Raw genomic sequence first — 19,832 nt, forward strand, 5'->3', positions numbered from 1 at the left:
AATCTGAAACCACTTCACTGGAGATTTTACGTTTTTTTATTTATAATTTTTTTTAATGTGAAGCTGCTTCATAGCGACGTGTGCTAAGCAAGAAAAAGAAAAGACTTGACATTATTACCCACTAAAATCATATTTAAATAGCCAAACTTAACAGCATATCTGTTACAGAACATTTTATTTTTTGACATTTCAATCTGAAAATATTTCATGTTCTTTTTTATGAACCAGCTCTGCCTCTATGCAGTGAGAACAGGACATATAAAGGGTTAAAGTCATATTTACGATTGCAACTTGACCTGAAATTTCAGTTTTCTTTCCAACGCCCTGCACACTCAACTATATCAGCCCATTATTAATGTCATATAAATGAGTTGTCTTCAAGGGAAGGACTGAGTTTAGAAGTTTGAGAGACATTTTTACAAAATGAAGCTTTTGATTCTGATGCTGGCTCTCTACAGACCCACCACAGGAGGTAAGATTAACGTCTTTATTTATGTATTTAATTATTAATCTAGTCAAAATATTTTCACCCAGACTAGGAGTTTGTATTACATTATAGTCAAATAGTATATTCTTATTGTTTTTTAAATAAATATCCCACTACCTTACAATGATAATTAAAAGTTTGCTGCGTTTTCAATTGTCAATCTTAGAATGATGTTTCATTATCATGTATATTCATGTAAGTGTTTTAAAAGTATTATTATAATTATTAAATTATTACTGACTTCTATTATTATGATGACAGTGACGATAATTATTGTTATATTTACTTTATTTTTTTAAAAAAGAAGAAAAGCACAATGTTTAGTTTTTTTTCTACAAACAAAGCAATTATATAATTAAAAATAAATTATTTACTGTTAATCTAAATTACAAAACGTACCCTAGTAAAAATTAAATAACAGACTTAAACTTGATATACAATTTTTAAATGATAAATGCCTAAAACTGTCTTTTTTTTTAAAAATAGTTGATAAATGCAAGTTAAATAATCACACAATTACTACATCAATAATAGCTCGAGGAAGAATTAAATATGCATATACACATTGAACCAGCCATTAAATGCAAATAAAATAGTTTTTTTGTAAACTTTAAGTCAACATTTAACTTTGTATTAATTTCAAATCGTATAGTTTTAAAGAATAAGTTTAACATGTGAAATATGCCTAACAGGCAGATTTGGACAGATTATCTTGTACTTACTTTCCTGAAGCCCTTTTTTTTCTTGATGATATTAATATAGATTCTAACTAATTGTGTGAATAATTATTGTTGTCTTGATAAATCTGTCATTGGAAACTTTATTTGAATCTTTGCAGCGATCCATTCCCTACGTTACTGTGAAACAGCGCTCTCTAAACCGGAGCGATTCTCAGAGTTTATGGCTGATGGTCTGGTGGACGATGTGCAGATAGTTCACTATGACAGCAACACCATGAGAGCAGAGCCCAGACAGGAATGGATGAAGCAAGTAAAAAAGGACGAACCTGATTATTGGGAGCAAGAGACGAGAACCTTCATTGGATACCAGCTCGTCCAGAGAGCCAATCTTAAGATAGTCGGAGAACGCTTCAACCATTCAGGTTTGTTGTTACAGTGGCTTATCCGGGTCGTCATAGTCCGGCTCATCATCATCCCGGACATGAAAATATTGTCCCGCTATGCACTGAGAAGGGTCATACCTCTACAAAGGAGCTCATCATGGTTCATCAAATCAAGACTTCTACGATTAAAGAATTTTGGTTGTGCTCAGATAAAATAAAAATAACTCCTCACTGAGATCTTGTGGTGAAGGCATTCAGTCTAAGGCTAGACTAGAACATCTGGGCCGAGACCAAGACCACGACAAACCGAGTGAAGACCAAAACGGTAATAGATAGAAACGAGACAAAGCCTTGAAAAATAAATTGTACGGACATTAGACAATTCTCTGCTGCAACTGAAGAATATTGGCATCACAATGGAGTCGATTTTGACGAGTTTCAGGGTTCTCGATGGTTCCCTGTTGGGTGGTTTGTAGGAAGGCATTTGTGCCATGCCTGCCATTAAAGAAGTAGACAAATACCTAATATTCGATACCACTATAGAGGCCTGAGAACCGATCGAGACTGAATGAACCTGAAACCAAGACAAGATCGTAGACCTTTGACATGGTCTTCGAAACCACGAATAAGTGGGCTGGAAAACCAAGACTGGTCTTGAGGACACAGGGTCATAACAACATACTCTGTAATTATGGTCTCATGGGAGCAGATTTATTTAAGTGATTCTATTGTTGGTCAAGTTATTTTGATAGATTTTGGACAGGAGAGCCATATAAGAGGAGGACGAAACGTTCTTGAAATCACCTTCAATATTCATTTCAAGTACATTCAGAGACACAAAAACATAAACTCCTTGGCAGAGACAATTCATTCATGTTCAGAATAAAGACCAAGAATGTGTAGATTCTGATCCTTTTCTCTGCTGCTGCACACTTGGAAAATATAGATACTACCAAATGAAACATAAGTTATTTCTCTGTGGCCTTTGGATATTAAAGCTGTTACGCATGTACTTTCTAAAGTGGTTGGAGTGGTTTCAAGACAGGAGTGAATCCTGTAGGTGGTGTTTTTCTTGTTCGTACCTCTACAGAAGGAATCTCTGTCCTTGAATAATTATCCTTCAGTTCATTACTCGCAGCAATAAATCACAAATGGAAAAAAAAATGAAATTACAAGTCTGTTCAAGGTCATCGTGAACATGTGACATGAACCTGAAATGGAGTCAAAGAGTTTAGTTGAAACAGGAACTAAACTAGTCTAACTCTACAGGTTCACACTCCCTTTGGCATCTTCACAGGAATGTTGTGTCACAACAACTTGACAATCCAACGTTGCCATTAAAAAAAAAACAATTTGCAACAACATGTGTGGTATATTGTTGTTGGAATTAATCTCCATTCAATTCAGGAGGTCAAACCAAGAGTGTGGTACGTTCATGTTGGACTTAATGACCTCCTGTTTGTTCTCCAGAGGGTCACGTGAGCCAGAAACAGTACGGCTGCGAATGGAACGAAGAGACCGGAGAGGTCAAAGGTTATGAGCGTTACGGTTATGACGGGGAAGACTTCATCACTTTCGACATTCAGAACATGACCTGGATCCCTGCCAAAGACCAGGCTGTGGTCACCAAAGAGAAATGGGATGCTGACACCTATCAAAACAAAAGGAGGAAGAAGTACCTCATGGAGACTTGTCCTCAGTGGCTCAAGAGGTATCTGGACTACGGGAAGAACCTCCTGCTGAGAGAAGGTAGAATCACATCTGGAGTTCCTCTCAGCAACAGTTGCTTCAGGTTTGTGTATCTTCTCCAGAGCTTCCATCAGTGTCCCTCCTGCAGAAGACGACGACTTCTCCAGTGATCTGCCACGCTACAAGGTTCTACCCCGACAGGGCCAAGTTGTTTTGGAAGAAAGATGGAAAGACACTTCAAGAGGGCGTGGAACTTGGAGAGATACTCCCCAACCCTGACGGAACCTACCAGATGATGGCCGAGCTGAAAGTGTACGATCCCCTCGAGGACTGGGGGAGGTACCAGTGTGTCTTTCAACTGCAGGGTACTCAGAAGGATTTGGTCACCAAGCTGGACAGAAACTGTATCTTGACCAACCGTCATGGCAATGATCCTGGTGAGGAAGGAAGAAAGTGAATCGCTTGGGCAGGTTATACAATATAAGAAGATAAGATGTGAACCAAATGGAACCAACATCTGACCGTGATTGATACTAAACCTGTTTGATTCATTTTAGGGAAATCCAAGGTGTCCGTCTCCGTCATCTGCTCGATAGTCTTGGTGATGGTTACCCTCGCAGCCATTGGATTCATCCTGTACAGAAGAAGAAAAGGTCGAGACAACAGCGATCGTTTCTTTAGATCCAGCACTGACCCTTGTTGTCTCTTACAGTCAACCACTTTGAGATTCTGGAGGAGCTCAACCCCCACAAGGACGAAGACGTCCATGGTGAAGGAGACATATGACGTGTCTTAGAGAGTTTTTCTAACAGTTACATTAATTTTCTGTCTCTTTGTTACAGCAGGATTTTCCTGATCGTAAAATAAGTCTTTATCACTCTTTCTTATATCTTCTTATACATGTCAGGGACGAAGTATTTCTAAAAATAAACATTTGTAATAACATGTAGTGGACGAACACATCAGGGACTTAAATCAATTCAAGGTGTACAAACATTAAAAATCTATTCTCTACAAAGCATAAGTAATTCATAACTTGAAATTCACTTTCCCTTCATATAAAGAGCCATAAGAATAAAGCAGATCATCAGAAAACTATATTATTTTAAATGATTTTAAGCTGAATGATGACTCGTCCGAGATTAAACAACCGGGTCTACGGAATATTCTTCTGACGTTTCTGTTTGATTTTCACAGTGGATTATAATTGTTCTGTACAGAGCTGCTGATGGATTGTATACAAAAGTTAAATACAGTTTTTTTTTACATGAACCAGAAACATTCTTGTCTTTTTCATTAGAAAAGCAAAGATGGTGGTTGAGTTGTTATTTTATTACTATTTTGACACGGTTACTTCATCAGAAGAACATGTATGTTATGTCTGAAGGATATTAAAAACTAGTTCTAAATGCATGTAGTCTATGTCAGTACAAGGAATACACAGACTCATTCAAGAACAACTGCAAACTTCAGTCAACCATTGTTACTGTGAAAAATGTGTAATAAAGAAAGTTAAACAAATGTCAAAACAGGTGTTGGACTGTGGTTGGTAGGCATTAAGATACTATACTTGTTTTGTGTTTATTAATGGGTTTCTTTTTTTAAATTGGGTTTTGATAAAACTTCAATTGAACGCGTGTCACAGAAAGAAAGAAAAGCAGTTGGATTCAGTGAGGCAATGACAGACAACAATCTATAAATGTCACAGGTTATTTAAATAGCTAATGTACGATATAAAACAACTGTACAACCTTCCACTATGAATCTAAACATATATTTACCAACGACGAGTGAGAGCGGACTAGAGAGATGTTGTTCCCTTACTCACCACAAGAGGGCGTTACCAGATTCAGTTTTAGCTTTTTTTGTCACAAAACTGTCCCTTTACCGTCGATTATTTGGTTTGAGATCAAGATTCGTCTTTTTTTTACTATTCATTTTAAATCCAACACTTCCTCAGGGATTGATGTAATTCAGTGAGTGTTCACCAGATGTTATTTGTACTTATTTCAACATTTTTACGAAAAATTAAAAAATAATTTAGATAAGAATTTAAAAAGAAGATGAAGAAAAAGACAACTGAGCTGAAGTCGCTAAAAATATAGAAAATTGAAAACAAAATTACATTACAATTACATAAAAAAAACTTTTAACAACTTTTGAAATAAATTGACAAACGTAGAAATGATTGAAACGAATTGACAAACTTGTGGAACAAAATGACAAAAAAAAAAATAATAATAATAAATGAAAATAAATGCTTATGTTCAAATTCAACACAAGATCTTAAATGATCAAATATAATTAATAATACTAAAATGTTTTCGTTCATACTTGCCTGTTGATACAAAAAGTATTCATTTCTTTATACATTACATAATTATTATATTGTAAGTATATTGTCTATAGAGAAATGACTTAATGTATCAATATATATTTTAAAACTATATATGGACAAAATATTGCTGTTATATATGCTACACGTACTGTATATACATATTATTTATCCTGAGTTTATTTTATATTTATCTCGTCTCATCAATTAACATATATACGTACAGTATATATATATATATATATATATATATATATATATATATATATATATATATATATATATATATATATATATTTATATATATATATATACTTTAGAATATAAATGTCAGCCTTTGAAATATTGAGATCATACATTTGTCATTATATTATATAATATTACAACACGATTAAAGCGGGTATTCTGACATCGGACACTAGAGAGCGCCATTCTCTAAACTTTGAGAAGGACGAAGTAAATGAACATTAATAATAATATTATAATTCGTCATGTAAACCAAACTGAAATGAAGTATTTTCTATGAGTTTCACTCGTTTAAATGTAGGAATAACAGTTTGTAAAGACAGAAGTTTCCAACTTTGCTTTCGATTTGTACTTTTGGAGGCGGAGACGAGCTGAGGGTGAACTGTCGTTGGTTCCTGTGATATCCTTCATTCTCTGTCTTCAACTGCTCACACTTGTCCACCAACTTCTGCTGACGTTTGTCTCCAAACACTGGGATCAAGATGAGAGTTTTGGTGTTTGTGGTTCTCTTGGAGATCAACGCTGCTGCTGCAGGTAAATACACATTGATTCATCTTTTCCAGTTTGATTCTCTTGTTTTCTTGTCTTTAATGTCTTCAAATGTTGAGTAAAAATAATGAACAAAATGATTTAATTAACATTTAATATGTTGTATTTTATCATTTAGGAATTATTATACTTCAAAGTCTTTTTTCTTCGATTGTCTTTTACTTTCGGTTTTAAAGAAGTGCGACATTAACGCTCGTGTCGTGTTCAGCTCTCACGTTAGTGTTTCCTTCAAGTTTGACTGTTAGAACTTTCTTACATCAACACAAGAACCATTGATGCCTTTTTATTCAACACTGTCGTCTGTGAACAACGTAGTAGAATCATGTTTATGTGTGATTCTGTCTTTGTGTTGTGGTGGTTTATGTGTGTTTCTTTCTTTGTGTTGTGGTGGTTTTTGTGTTTCTGTCTTTTTGTTGTGGTGGTTTTGTGTGTTTCTGTCTTGTCTTGAGGTGGTTTATGTGTGTTTCTGTCTTTGTGTTGTGGTGGTTTTGTGTGTTTCTATCTGTGTGTTGTGGTGGTTTATATTTGTTTCTGTCATTGTTTTGTGGTGGTTTGTGTGTTGTGGTGGTTTGTGTGTTGTGGTGTCTTTTTGTGTTTCTGTTCTTGTGTTGTGGTGGTTTATGTGTGTTTCTGACATTGTATTGTGGTGTTTTTTGTGTTTCCGTCTTTGTGTTGTGGTGGTTTGTGTGTTTCTGTCATTGTATTGTGGTGTTTTTTGTGTTTCCGTCTTTGTGGTGTGGTGGTTTGTGTGTTTTTTCTTTGTGTTGTGTTTTTTTTGTGTGTTTCTATCTTTGTGGTGTGGTGGTTTGTGTGTTTTTGTCTTTGTGTTGTGGTGGTCTTGTGTGTTTCTATCTTTGTATTGTGGTGGTTTTATGTGTTTCTGTCTTTGTGTTGTGGTGGTTTGTGTGTTTTTGTCTTTGTTTTGTGGTGGTTTGTGTTTTTCTGTATTTGTGTTGTGGTGGTTTTGTGTGTTTCTGTCTTTGTGTTGTGGTGGTTTATATTTGTTTCTGTCATTGTTTTGTGGTGGTTTGTGTGTTGTGGTGGTTTGTGTTTTGTGGTGATTTTGTGTGTTTCTGTTTTTGTGTTGTGGTGGTTTATATGTGTTTCTGTCATCGTATTGTGGTGGTTTATATGTGTTTCTGTCATCGTATTGTGGTGGTTTATATGTGTTTCTGTCATTGTATTGTGGTGGTTTGTGTGTGTTTCTGTCATCGTATTGTGGTGGTTTATATGTGTTTCTGTCATCGTATTGTGGTGGTTTATATGTGTTTCTGTCATCGTATTGTGGTGGTTTATATGTGTTTCTGTCATTGTATTGTGGTGGTTTGTGTGTGTTTCTGTCATCGTATTGTGGTGGTTTATATGTGTTTCTGTCATCGTATTGTGGTGGTTTATATGTGTTTCTGTCATCGTATTGTGGTGGTTTATATGTGTTTCTGTCATCGTATGGTGGTGGTTTAAATGTGTTTCTGTCATTGTATTGTGGTGGTTTGTGTGTGTTTCTGTCATCGTATTGTGGTGGTTTATATGTGTTTCTGTCATCGTATTGTGGTGGTTTATATGTGTTTCTGTCATCGTATTGTGGTGGTTTATATGTGTTTCTGTCATCGTATGGTGGTGGTTTAAATGTGTTTCTGTCATTGTATTGTGGTGGTTTGTGTGTGTTTCTGTCATCGTATTGTGGTGGTTTGTGTGTGTTTCTGTCATCGTATTGTGGTGGTTTATGTGTGTTTCTGTCATTGTATTGTGGTGGTTTATATGTGTTTCTGTCATCGTATTGTGGTGGTTTATATGTGTTTCTGTCATTGTATTGTGGTGGTTTGTGTCTGTTTCTGTCATCGTATTGTGGTGGTTTATGTGTGTTTCTGTCATCGTTTTGTGGTGGTTTATATGTGTGTTTCTGTCATTGTATTGTGGTGGTTTATATGTGTTTCTGTCATTGTATTGTGGTGGTTTATATGTGTTTCTGTCATCGTATTGTGGTGGTTTGTGTCTGTTTCTGTCATTGTATTGTGGTGGTTTATATGTGTTTCTGTCATTGTATTGTGGTGGTTTATATGTGTTTCTGTCATTGTATTGTGGTGGTTTATATGTGTTTCTGTCATTGTATTGTGGTGGTTTGTGTGTGTTTCTGTCATCGTATTGTGGTGGTTTATATGTGTTTCTGTCATTGTATTGTGGTGGTTTATATGTGTTTCTGTCATTGTATTGTGGTGGTTAGTGTGTTTATGTCGTCATGTTAGCAGAGAAATACTTTGACTGTGAAATCTGGAGCTTTGACATGTTGTGTTGTTTTCCACAGCGTTCCATTCACTCAGGTATTTCTACACTGGATCCTCTGAAGTTCCAAACTTCCCTGAGTTTGTCGCTGTTGGTTTGGTGGACGAAGTTCCGTTCATTCACTACGACAGTAAAGACAAGAGAGTCGAACTCAAACAAGACTGGATGAAACAAGTTATTGATGATGATCCAAATTATTTAGAGAGAAACTCACAGAACTTCTTTGGTTCTCAGCAGGTCTTTAAGAACAACATTGATGTTGCAAAACAACGATTCAACCAAACTGGAGGTTTGAGTTTCTTTTTCTACTACACACACACACAAAACACACACTTACATAGAAACACAAAAGACACACGCAAACACAAAATCCACACAGAAAATATACGCGCACACACACAATCAGGCACACACACACCCAGACACAGGCAGGCAGATTCACACATATGCACAAACGCAAAAAGACACAACTTTAGGGACGTCTACACACACACACTAATTTACACACTCAGTGAGGACATTAACACAACAACCGACACACAAGGATACACAAACACAATCATATACATACCAAACATGCAATCACACAAAAACATTCTTGTGAATACAACATTACACAAATTCAAACACAGAAAACGAATCAACACACTTGCAGGCAGATTCACACTCGTGCACAGACACACAAAGTAACAACTTTGTGGAAGTGTACACACACAAACTGATTCACACACTCAGTGAGGACATACACACAACTTAGAAACCCAAGGATACACAAACACAATTATATTTAAGAAACACACTCCATCACACAAACCCAAAAACATCCTTGTACACACAAAGTTACACACATTCAAACACACAGATGAATCAACACACTTGCAGGCAGAGTCACACTTGTGCACAGACACACAAAGTAACAACTTCATGGAAGTCTACACACAAACTGATTTATACAATCAGTGAGGACATAAACACAACAACAGACACACAAGGACACACAAGCACAATCATATATACAAAACATACACTCAAATTCAAACACACTTACACAAATTCAAACACAGATAAATCAACACACTTGCAGGCAGATTCATACTCTCGCACAGACACACAAAGACACAATCATACTCACACACATTCATAAGGACACACACTGATGTGTTCAACTTTAGCACTGAACCATACACACACATACACACATAACCAAACACCTAAAACACACAAAAGACACAAACACAAAATGTGAATTCACACAGAAACAACATGTCACTTTCTTGTGTGTGAGTGTGTGTCACTTTAAGAAACAGGATTTTGTGTGTCTCTGTGTGTTTGGCAGTATGTGAGTCTCTGTGTGTGTTCATGGCTCAGCGTGTGTCTGCTGTGTGTGTGTGTGTCATTATGGTTGTGTTTGTGTGTGAGTCAGTGTGTGTGTAGAAAACAGTGATCATGTGTAACAGCTCTCACTCTGCTTCACTTCTCTCTCTCAGGTGTTCACACTTTTCAGAGGATGTACGGCTGTGAGTGGGATGATGAGACTGAAGAGGTCAAAGGTTATCATCAGTATGCTTATGATGGAGAAGATTTCATCGCGTTGGACCTGAAGACTCTGACATATGTCGCTGCAAAACCACAGGCTGTCATCACTAAACACAAGTGGGAAAGTGATGTTGGTGATATTAAATATTATCAGCACTACTTGAACCAGATCTGTCCTGAGTGGCTGAAGAAGCATCTGAACTACGGCAAGAACACTCTGCTGAGAACAGGTAGAGTCACATGACCTGAGTGTTAATCTCTTCTTTACTTCCTGACGACACAAGTGTGTGTGTGACTGTCTTCAAGTGTGTGTGTGACTGTCTTCATGTGTGTGTGTGACTGTCTTCATGTGTGTGTGTGACTGTATTCAAGTGTGTGTGACTGTCTTCATGTGTGTGTGTGACTGTCTTCATGTGTGTGTGTGACTGTCTTCATGTGTGTGTGTGACTGTCTTCATGTGTGTGTGACTGTCTTCAAGTGTGTGTGTGACTGTATTCACTTGTGTGTGACTGTCTTCATGTGTGTGTGTGACTGTCTTCATGTGTGTGTGTGACTGTCTTCATGTGTGTGTGTGACTGTCTTCATGTGTGTGTGTGACAGTCTTCATGTGTGTGTGTGACTGTCTTCATGTGTGTGTGTGACTGTCTTCATGTGTGTGTGTGACTGTCTTCACATGTGTGTGTGACTGTCTTCGTGTGTGTGTGTGACTGTCTTCATGTGTGTGTGTGACTGTCTTCATGTGTGTGTGACTGTCTTCATGTGTGTGTGTGACTGTCTTCATGTGTGTGTGTGACTGTCTTCATGTGTGTGTGTGACTGTCTTCATGTGTGTGTGTGACTGTCTTCACGTGTGTGTGTGTGACTGTCTTCACGTGTGTGTGACTGTCTTCATGTGTGTGTGACTGTCTTCATGTGTGTGTCTTCAGCCGTCCACACTGAAGCAGCACAACACAACTCTCAGTCCACCTCCTCACCTCTGTCCCATAATGCACTGCAACTGTTGAGCTCTTGTCAGGCCTCACAGTGAAGAGAGTTTCATAAAAAAAGTGCTTTTGTTTTGAGCTGCTGGTGTCACTGGTGTGAAACTTCATCCACAGATGTAGAGAAGTCACCTGACTCTGGATCTTCTATCTTTACCTTCACCAGAGCTTCCAACAGTGTCTCTCCTCCAGAAGACGTCCACCTCTCCCATCGTCTGCCACGCCACAGGTTTCTTTCCCAGAGGAGCCATGTTGTTCTGGACCAAAGACGGAGAGGAGGTTCACGAGGACATTGAGGTTGGAGAGGTTCTTCCCAACCCTGACGGAACCTTCCAGATGATGGCCCAGCTCACACTGTCGGACCCTTCTGAAGACTGGAGGAGGTACAAGTGTGTGTTCCAGCTGGCTGGTGTGGAGGAGGACAAGGTGACGGTCCTGGACAAAGACGCAATCTTAAGCAACAGTAAGATTTATTTCTCTGAGCAGATTATCTCAGCGTCAAGAGAAGAACTCTTTTATCAAACACTCTTGTGATTTCAACCTGTTTTTCATTGTTTTTCATTTGGTCGTTTTGTCTCAAGGACATCCCGACGTGAACGTGCCGGCTGTTGTTGGAGGTGTTGTTGTCGTCGCTGTTCTGGTCCTGCTTGGTGTGACTGTTGGGATCTTGATGAAGAAACGCGCTGGTGAGTCACAAGTGATGATCTGATGGTAGTTATGAAGAGACACAACATGACAAATGTGTTACACAGCGACACAAAGGTGTGAGGCAAAGATCACACTAGTTTGAGTCATTCTCGTGAGTCAAGTATATGATGCTCATCACTCTGTTGTTCTTCACATTTCAGCCAAACGTCCTCCATCTTGTAAGTGAACTTTCCTTCCTCTGACCTGAATGTGTTCGTCGTCCATGATTGACACGTGTCAAGTTTCCTGTGAGCTCACATCAACTCTCTTGTTTCAGCCATCAACACCTCTGAGGATCAGCCTCCACTGATGCCAGAGACTCGTGCTCAGGGTGAGTCAACACCTGAAGGAGAATGAAGTGTAGATCAGAGCGAGAAGATCATCTAGTTTCCTCTGTTTCAGTCGTCGATGCTACGGAGAAGCTGTTGCCTGACACAAAAGCAAACCATGATCAAGGTGAGTCAGACGTAGATGCTGATCAAACACTTTCCACTGACTCCATGAAACATCTCAACTCTGAATCTCCTTTGTGTCTTCGTTCTTGTTGTCGTACTCGTGGAATGTTTCTTGAAGTAGTTCAACGACGAGTCTCTCTTTTCCTCCACAGAGTGAATCACGTGGATGACGTCACTCTCCCTCGTCTTCATCTGTAATCCAGCAGAATCAGCTTCAAATGTATTTGATCGTTGCAGTGCAGGAGGGAACTTTGTGTGATTAAGAAACTATTTTGTGTCAAAGAAAAGTCCACTTGTGTCATGACCCGGCTCGTCACTAGTTCACACGACATCTTCACGACGGACTGGAACATCAGATCACAGCAAAAGTGATTCCAGTCAGAGTTTGAGCAACAGTGTGAAGGAGTGCAGGATGAGTCGTTCATCAACATGAGTTTGTAGAATTAATAAGATGTAAGTTTGAATTAACTAGAATTTAGGGATTTAGGGATCTTTTTGGTTTTTCTATCGTGTGCTTTCTTGATGATTAAATAAACATTCCTAAATCTAAACCTGTGTTGAATCTGTGAAGATGTTGGTGTTGTTTACGTGAAGGAACATCTGACTGGCACAGTCGTCAAGAGGCTGGACTGGATGGACTGGACTAGAACTTGACCTCCAGTACTCATTCAGACCATGATTCAAGTTTCTTGTAGCAATAAAACTTTTGTTGGTTTATATAAAGTACTAGATCAGATATGACTTTATTAATCCTCAGGGGATTTCCATCAGGAAATGATGGTTTCAGTAAACAGCAGCCGACAGAAGAACAACAAAGTGCAATAAAACAAGCACCAAGTTCACATACAAGGTTAAACATAGACTTAGGTCTTCACCCTCTTCCAGCCTCCAAATGCAGGGTTGTACAGTTGAACTATTCTCTCAACTCTTGAAACTCCAACACTCGCGACTCCTATGTTAAGTAAAGAGAACCTCACACACAGTTCACAGCATAAAGAGACAAGACATGAAATGAATGAACATTTGGCCTAAACAAGTTTTCTTGAAAGCCTTGTGGCTTATTGTGCGGACGACAGTCCAAAACTGTGAGGGAGGGATGTTTCATTTGGTGCTTCCTACGCTCCAATGCCTTGGCGCTCTTCATGGAACATGTCCTGAACCTGTGCTACTACTCATGGGACTGTTGGCTCTCGACACTGTTTTGACGTACCTGGATATGTCACCTGTCGTCTAGTTCTTTTTACCAACAGACCAAAAAGACGTTATTGACGCCTGTCGTGTTCTGCCTTTGTTGTGTCCAAACCTGCTCTCATGGTTGAAGTTTGATGAAAGTGGTTCAGGTGTGATATGACAGCAATCATGAAGCATATCAAACATGTCATAAAATGACACGGGTGGACTCTGAACCCCTTAAATAGCTGAACTTCTAACTAACTCTCAGAAGTACTAGAACAATATTCATACAAATATTTGTTATTTATCTGACAAAAAAAAACAGCAAAAGACAAAAACAAGTATGTGATATTTCTGGATGTAAAAAAACAGATTTGGTCATTTTCTAGTAGAAAAACTCAGAAGCTGGGGGACTAGAGGACAGTGGAGTACCACAAGGCTCTCTACTGGGACCTCAATTGTTCATATTTTATAGTAATCATGTACGTAATTTACATAAATGAATCATGTCGTCACTCTTTGTTTAATTGGGGAGGTTTATGAAAATCCATAGAGGATACTGTAAGGGAAAGAAAGAACAAAAAATAGTTCAACAATCTCAGTGAATGTAGAGAAAACAAGATATAATTTATCAATATATGTGAGAATGACTCGAAAGACGATGGATCTGGTGTAAGGAGTGAAATAAATTGGTTCAACAATAGACTCACATCATGAGGATAAAACTTGACGACCTTCTCTAATCAATCCACAGCTTGACTCATAAATCATGGTTTAATTCAATCTTTTCTACTTTTACAAACATTTCAGGTCACACTCAAAATAATTGAGAAAACAGTTCTAACAGTAAGAAAAGTAGAAAAAGAAGTGAAAGTGATGGTGTTTTGATGCTCTTTAAACCATGTAACTTTTTTTAATAACTTTTTTGTAAGTTCAACATGTGTGAGCAGGTCTTGCTAGTTAGACGCGTGCAGATGTCAAGCTTAGTGGTCAAAGTAGTTTTACTTTCTCAATGTTCGTGTAATAAAATCTTTGTTTGCTATTTATGGTGAATCCCTTTGCATTGTGACTAATCAGCGCTGGTACGACCAGATCAACCGGTGAGGTGACAATGTTAAGAAGGTCACAGGGAGGCAGGGAAGTGGAATTCTACAGTAGATCACAACAACACAAACATCTGCACAGTGCTGTGGTAGGTGAGACCACCACGAGACGACAATAGTTTCCCCCTGATTAAGAAGAAATAAAAATTGTGAATTCAAGTCAGAAAACCAGATCTTTTTTCTATTCAAAGAATAAAGTTTGAACCTTAATTTACCTCAATATTCCTCTTGAAAAACATGTGTTTTAATAAATAACTCATGTATTGTTATAATGTAATAGTTTTGATACATAATTATTTTGTCTTTTTTGTTGTTGTGAGTGTGTTACAATAACATTTTCACTAAAGAGATCAAGAAAATGAAAATGGTTTAAAACAGTTTATTTGGTGAATCAACATGCCCTCTGTTGTCTTGTCATTTAAAACAAAGTTGATTTTCACTTGACAACGTTTGCTTTCATCAGCTGTGAACATGTGGACCACAGTCCACAGTGGATCTGGAGTTAAGTGAACATTCCCTTCCTGTACCCATGGATCAAGTGGGACACGTCTTCCTTGCACACCTTGATCCAGCCGTCCTCCCTCATGTGGTACACTGCACACACACACACACACACACACACACACACACATCAGGTGGTCAGTAATGAAGCACAACATGTGACATAAACGTGTCTTTGCAGAACAAGGCGGGAACTCACTGTTCACTTCGTTCTTGTTGTCGTACTCGTGGAATGTTTCTTGAAGTAGTTCAACGACGAGTCTCTCTTTTCCTCCACAGAGTGAATCACGTGGATGACGTCACTCTCCCTCGTCTTCATCTGTAATCCAGCAGAATCAGCTTCAAATGTATTTGATCGTTGCAGTGCAGGAGGGAACTTGAGCCGAGCTTCGTGTGATTAAGAAACTATTTTGTGTCAAAAGAAAAGTCCACTTGTGTCATGACCCGGCTCGTCACTAGTTCACACGACATCTTCACGACGGACTGGAACATCAGATCACAGCAAAAGTGATTCCAGTCAGAGTTTGAGCAACAGTGTGAAGGAGTGCAGGATGAGTCGTTCATCCACATGAGTTTGTAGAATTAATAAGATGTAAGTTTGAATTAACTAGAATTTAGGGACTTTAGGGATCTTTTTGGTTTTTCTATCGTGTGCTTTCTTGGTGATTAAATAAACATTCCTAAATCTAAACCTGTGTTGAATCTGTGAAGATGTTGGTGTTGTTTACGTGAAGGAACATCTGACTGGCACAGTCGTCAAGAGGCTGGACTGGATGGACTGGACTAGAACTTGACCTCCAGTACTCATTCAGACCATGATTCAAGTTTCTTGTAGCAATAAAACTTTTGTTGGTTTATATAAAGTACTAGATCAGATATGACTTTATTAATCCTCAGGGGATTTCCATCAGGAAATGATGGTTTCAGTAAACAGCGTTTATTGACGCCTGTAGTGTTCTGCCTTTGTTGTGTCCAAACCTGCTCTTATGGTTGAAGTTTGATGAAAGTGGTTCAGGTGTGATATGACAGCAATCATGAAGCATATCAAACATGTCATAAAATGACACGGGTGGACTATGAACCCCTTAAATATTGAATATTGTTTTGATTGTTTAAGTGCTTTGTGACCCTGGTCTGAAAAAGCGTTCTATAAATAAAAATTACTTACTTACTTACTTAAATAGCTGAATTTCTATCTAACTCTCAGAAGTACTAGAACAATATTCATACAAATATTTGTTATTTATGTCACAAAAAAAAAATCTTATGATGATTAATTAAAAAAATAAAACAGCCTTCATGCATTTAATGGAGAGACTGACAACAGCAATAGACAAAAACAAGCATGTGATATTTCTGGATGTAAAAAAACACAATTGATCATTTTCTAGTAGAAAAGCTCAGAAGCTGGGGGACTAGAGGACACTGGAGTACCACAAGGCTCTCTACTGGGACCTCAATTGTTCATATTTTAGAGTAATCATTGACATAGTAATATTGACATAAATTAATCATGTCGTCACTCTTTGTTTAATTGGCTCTCAGTGAATGTAAAGAAAACAAGATATAATTTATCAATATATGTGAGAATGACTCGAAAGACGATGGATCTGGTGTAAGAAGTGAAATAAATTGGTTCAACAATAGACTCACGTCATGAGGATAAAACTTGACGACCTTCTCTAAACAATCCACAACTTGACTCATAAATCATGGTTTAATTCAAGCTTTTCTAATTTAACAAACATTTCAGGTCACACTTAAAATAATTGAGAAAGCAGTTCTAACAGTAAGAAAAGTAGAAAAAGAAGTGAAAGTGATGGTGTTTTGATGCTCTTTAAACCATGTAACTTTTTTTAATAACTTTTTTGTAAGTTCAACATGTGTGAGCAGGTCTTGTTAGTTAGACGTGTGCAGATGTCAAGCTTAGTGATCAAAGTAATTTTACTTTCTCAATGTTCGTGTAATAAAATCTTTGTTTGCTATTTATGGTGAATCCCTTTGCATTGTGACTAATCAGCGCTGGTACGACCAGATCAACCGGTGAGGTGACAATGTTAAGAAGGTCACAGGGAGGCAGGGAAGTGGAATTCTACAGTAGATCACAACAACACAAACATCTGCACAGTGCTGTGGTAGGTGAGACCACCACGAGACGACAATAGTTTCCCCCTGATTATGAAGAAATGAATTCAGTTCAAGTCAGAAAACCAGATCTTTTTTCTATTCAAAGTATAAAGTTTGAACCTTAATTTACCTCAATATTCCTCTTGAAAAACATGTGTTTTAATAAATAACACATGTATTGTTATACTGTAATAGTTTTGATACATAATTATTTTGTCTTTTTTGTTGTTGTGAGTGTGTTACAATAACATTTTCACTGAAGAGATCAAAAAAATGAAATGTTTTAAAACAGTTTATTTGGTGAATCAACATGCCCTCTGTTGTCTTGTCGTTTAAAACAAAGTTGATTTTCACTTGACAACGTTTGCTTTCAACAGCTGTGAACATGTGGACCACAGTCCACAGTGGATCTGGAGTTAAGTGAACATTCCCTTCCTGTACCCATGGATCAAGTGGGACACGTCTTCCTTGCACACCTTGATCCAGCCGTCCTCCCTCATGTGGTACACTGCACACACACACACACACACACACACACACACACATCAGGTGGTCAGTAATGAAGCACAACATGTGACATAAAAGTGTCTTTGCAGAACACGCCGGGAACTCACTGTTGACTGATCCTCCAGAGTAGGCGTCTCTGTGCGTGGCGTGAGCAATTCCTCGGCGTCCCAGCTCGTACGCTTCCTCCACGCTCATGTCCTCCCTGTAACCGCTGTCCACCACTCCGTAGGCGTAGCTGTTTCCACAGCCGGTGGAGAACATTTGACCAGAGAGACGTGTCCCGTTATCGTCCACATAGTAAAGGCCGGGACCCTGCATAAGGAAGGAGAACATGAGAACCTGTTTGTTTACTGATAGAAACTCAATTTTTGCTGCTTCCTTCATGAACACGTGGACATTTATCCACTGTATGGTGAACAACTCTGCTCACCTCCGTGTCCCATCCACAGATCATGCTCCCCACAGAAAGGCCCATCCCTCTGTATCCCAGCATCATGTTGCACAGCAGCTTGGATGCAGCAGCCACAGAGATCCTGTGTTTGTTCCTCAACCTGTAGAGTCTGAAACCAGGAAGCTCTTGGTCAAGAACTGCTGCAATGAAAAGAATAAAAGCTCCACAAAGCTCTCTGACCTGCACTCTTTGGCCAGCAGTCGTTCCCAGTACTGACAGTCGGCCGCGCTGCCCGACATGGTGCCCAGCAGGTACGGGTTGATCTCAATCACTTTGTTGACGTCATTTGAGGCTGCAGGGAAGACAATCTCTCAGTCCAGCATTCTCTGTTGTTAACATGAAGGTTGTCTAGCTGTGATGGTCATTACACTTCATTACCCTCTTGTTACCGTGTACCTTCATACACCAACCTGCCTCCTCTTCACTTCCTCTGTCCTATTATTAATGTCCTTCCTCCCTTTCCTAGTCCTCTCCTTCTTACCTGCCTTCCTCTCTTCACTTGTTCATAGCACCTTCATCCTCACCTCGTACCTGCTGTCATAGTCTGTATGTGACTCTTTTCTCTACAGTTTATATATATATATATTTATAGCCACAACATGCATCAAACGTCCACTAGTTTTTCACTTTTCTCAAGGGCCACATTAAATGACTTGGCCGGCCATACTTGGCCCCCTGGCCCTGACAAATTTGGGCCAAACATTCGATTTAGATTTGAATCTAAGTTGATGGATTGTTCACCCAAGTATTTTCCTGCTGAGGCTCTGGAGTCCACCGCCACGATCACTCCATGTCTGAACTTGAAGGCCAGCGTGGTGGTTCCGTGGTTCATGTCGATGCTGACCCCTCCATCCTGGTTACAGGACTTGAGAAACCCTGAAGGCTGAAAACAATACGGAGGTTTTATTTTCCTGTAACATCAGCGACGCGTCAAAGTAAAACCAGTGTGGAACACTGAACGCGTCACGCTTGTGGCTTCAGAACGCGTGAAATTCTGGACTCGGTTCAGAGCAAGAGACACTATTAGAAAATCAATCAAACAGGATTAAACTCACATCTACGCCCACCGGGACGGCAAACTCCTGGGTTTTGGTTCCGAAGTTGTAGTGGCTGGTTCGGTCGACGAGCTGCGAGTGTCCGGTTGGAAAGATTTGCGCACGAAGCTGCACATAAGATTTAAACCCACTGACGTCGAATAAAGCCATGATTCTTCTCTTGTTAAATAATACAGTAAAAACTTTCGGAGATTAAAGATCTGATTCAACGACGACTAGTCTCAGTGCGCACACCCAGAGATCAAATCGAAAGTGAAAATGTTTGAGAGAGAATGACGTTGAAAGAAAATAAACATTAAAATAATTTAAAAAAAACTCGTTCATTTTATTAGATTGTTATTTTTTTTACATTACTTTACCATTTAAAAATTACTTTGGGTTCATGAAAAGTATCATTAACTTCTAGAGCATCATGTGACGTTTCAGAACCAGTTTATAGCCCAAACTAGGAAGTCACAGATATTTGTTAGCTAGAAAAAGGACTGAATTGTTTTTGGGATTTATAATCTTACAACAGGCTCTTCTAGATCAATCACTGACTGAAATATTTGATATATATACTGCAAGATATTTTGCTTTTCAGCATGACCAAGGTATGCAAGGATCTCT

The 19,832-nt window shown here is 38.6% G+C and overlaps 3 protein-coding genes across 4 annotated transcripts; 2 read left to right on the forward strand and 1 right to left on the reverse strand.

Moving 5' to 3' along the window:
• Positions 1 to 383: 383 nt before the first annotated feature.
• On the forward strand, positions 384 to 4,025 carry LOC148083908 (major histocompatibility complex class I-related protein 1-like). The gene is made up of 6 exons (XM_087786053.1): positions 384 to 472; positions 1,326 to 1,589; positions 3,021 to 3,299; positions 3,362 to 3,676; positions 3,797 to 3,892; positions 3,952 to 4,025. The coding sequence occupies exons 1-6, from the start codon at positions 424 to 426 to the stop codon at positions 4,023 to 4,025; spliced, it is 1,077 nt and encodes a 358-aa protein (XP_087642179.1). The 5' UTR covers positions 384 to 423.
• Positions 4,026 to 6,197: 2,172 nt separating this feature from the next.
• Positions 6,198 to 12,857, forward strand: LOC148083909 (class I histocompatibility antigen, F10 alpha chain). 2 transcript variants are annotated; one of them, XM_087787139.1, is made up of 9 exons: positions 6,198 to 6,354; positions 8,672 to 8,938; positions 10,137 to 10,415; positions 11,331 to 11,627; positions 11,746 to 11,850; positions 12,013 to 12,030; positions 12,129 to 12,182; positions 12,254 to 12,307; positions 12,459 to 12,857. In XM_087787139.1, exons 1-9 carry the CDS (start codon positions 6,303 to 6,305, stop codon positions 12,461 to 12,463), a joined length of 1,131 nt encoding a protein of 376 aa, XP_087643265.1. In that variant the 5' UTR covers positions 6,198 to 6,302; the 3' UTR covers positions 12,464 to 12,857. The 2 variants fall into 2 exon arrangements, with proteins under 2 accessions (XP_087643265.1, XP_087643266.1); XM_087787140.1 differs by having other exon boundaries at positions 12,254 to 12,287; positions 12,323 to 12,550.
• A 4,632-nt stretch (positions 12,858 to 17,489) lies between these two features.
• psmb8a (proteasome 20S subunit beta 8A) lies at positions 17,490 to 19,479 on the reverse strand. Its single transcript, XM_087787141.1, has 6 exons — positions 19,224 to 19,479; positions 18,910 to 19,051; positions 18,349 to 18,460; positions 18,148 to 18,277; positions 17,825 to 18,029; positions 17,490 to 17,718 (listed from the first exon to the last, which is right to left on the reverse strand). The coding sequence occupies exons 1-6, from the start codon at positions 19,371 to 19,373 to the stop codon at positions 17,627 to 17,629; spliced, it is 831 nt and encodes a 276-aa protein (XP_087643267.1). The 5' UTR covers positions 19,374 to 19,479; the 3' UTR covers positions 17,490 to 17,626.
• Positions 19,480 to 19,832: the final 353 nt, after the last annotated feature.

The sequence above is a fragment of the Callionymus lyra genome, chromosome 3, assembly GCF_982586985.1.
Source record: "Callionymus lyra chromosome 3, fCalLyr1.hap1.1, whole genome shotgun sequence".
Classification (NCBI taxonomy): domain Eukaryota; kingdom Metazoa; phylum Chordata; class Actinopteri; order Syngnathiformes; family Callionymidae; genus Callionymus; species Callionymus lyra.

Bases quoted from the DNA above. Each gene is read 5' to 3' on its own strand.
- LOC148083909 (XM_087787139.1), top strand. From the start codon at position 6,303: ATGAGAGTTTTGGTGTTTGTGGTTCTCTTGGAGATCAACGCTGCTGCT. The intron at 8,939-10,136 runs GTTTGAGTTTCT...TCTCTCTCTCAG, and splicing joins ACGATTCAACCAAACTGGAG to GTGTTCACACTTTTCAGAGG. The intron at 11,628-11,745 runs GTAAGATTTATT...TTTTGTCTCAAG, and splicing joins AGACGCAATCTTAAGCAACA to GACATCCCGACGTGAACGTG.
- psmb8a (XM_087787141.1), bottom strand. From the start codon at position 19,373: ATGGCTTTATTCGACGTCAGTGGGTTTAAATCTTATGTGCAGCTTCGT. The intron at 18,461-18,909 runs GTGAACAATCCA...TCTTCCCTGCAG, and splicing joins CTCAGCAGGAAAATACTTGG to CCTCAAATGACGTCAACAAA. The intron at 18,030-18,147 runs GTGAGCAGAGTT...TTCCTTATGCAG, and splicing joins TCTGTGGATGGGACACGGAG to GGTCCCGGCCTTTACTATGT.
- LOC148083908 (XM_087786053.1), top strand. From the start codon at position 424: ATGAAGCTTTTGATTCTGATGCTGGCTCTCTACAGACCCACCACAGGA. The intron at 473-1,325 runs GTAAGATTAACG...GAATCTTTGCAG, and splicing joins CTACAGACCCACCACAGGAG to CGATCCATTCCCTACGTTAC. The intron at 3,893-3,951 runs GTCGAGACAACA...TGTCTCTTACAG, and splicing joins CCTGTACAGAAGAAGAAAAG to TCAACCACTTTGAGATTCTG.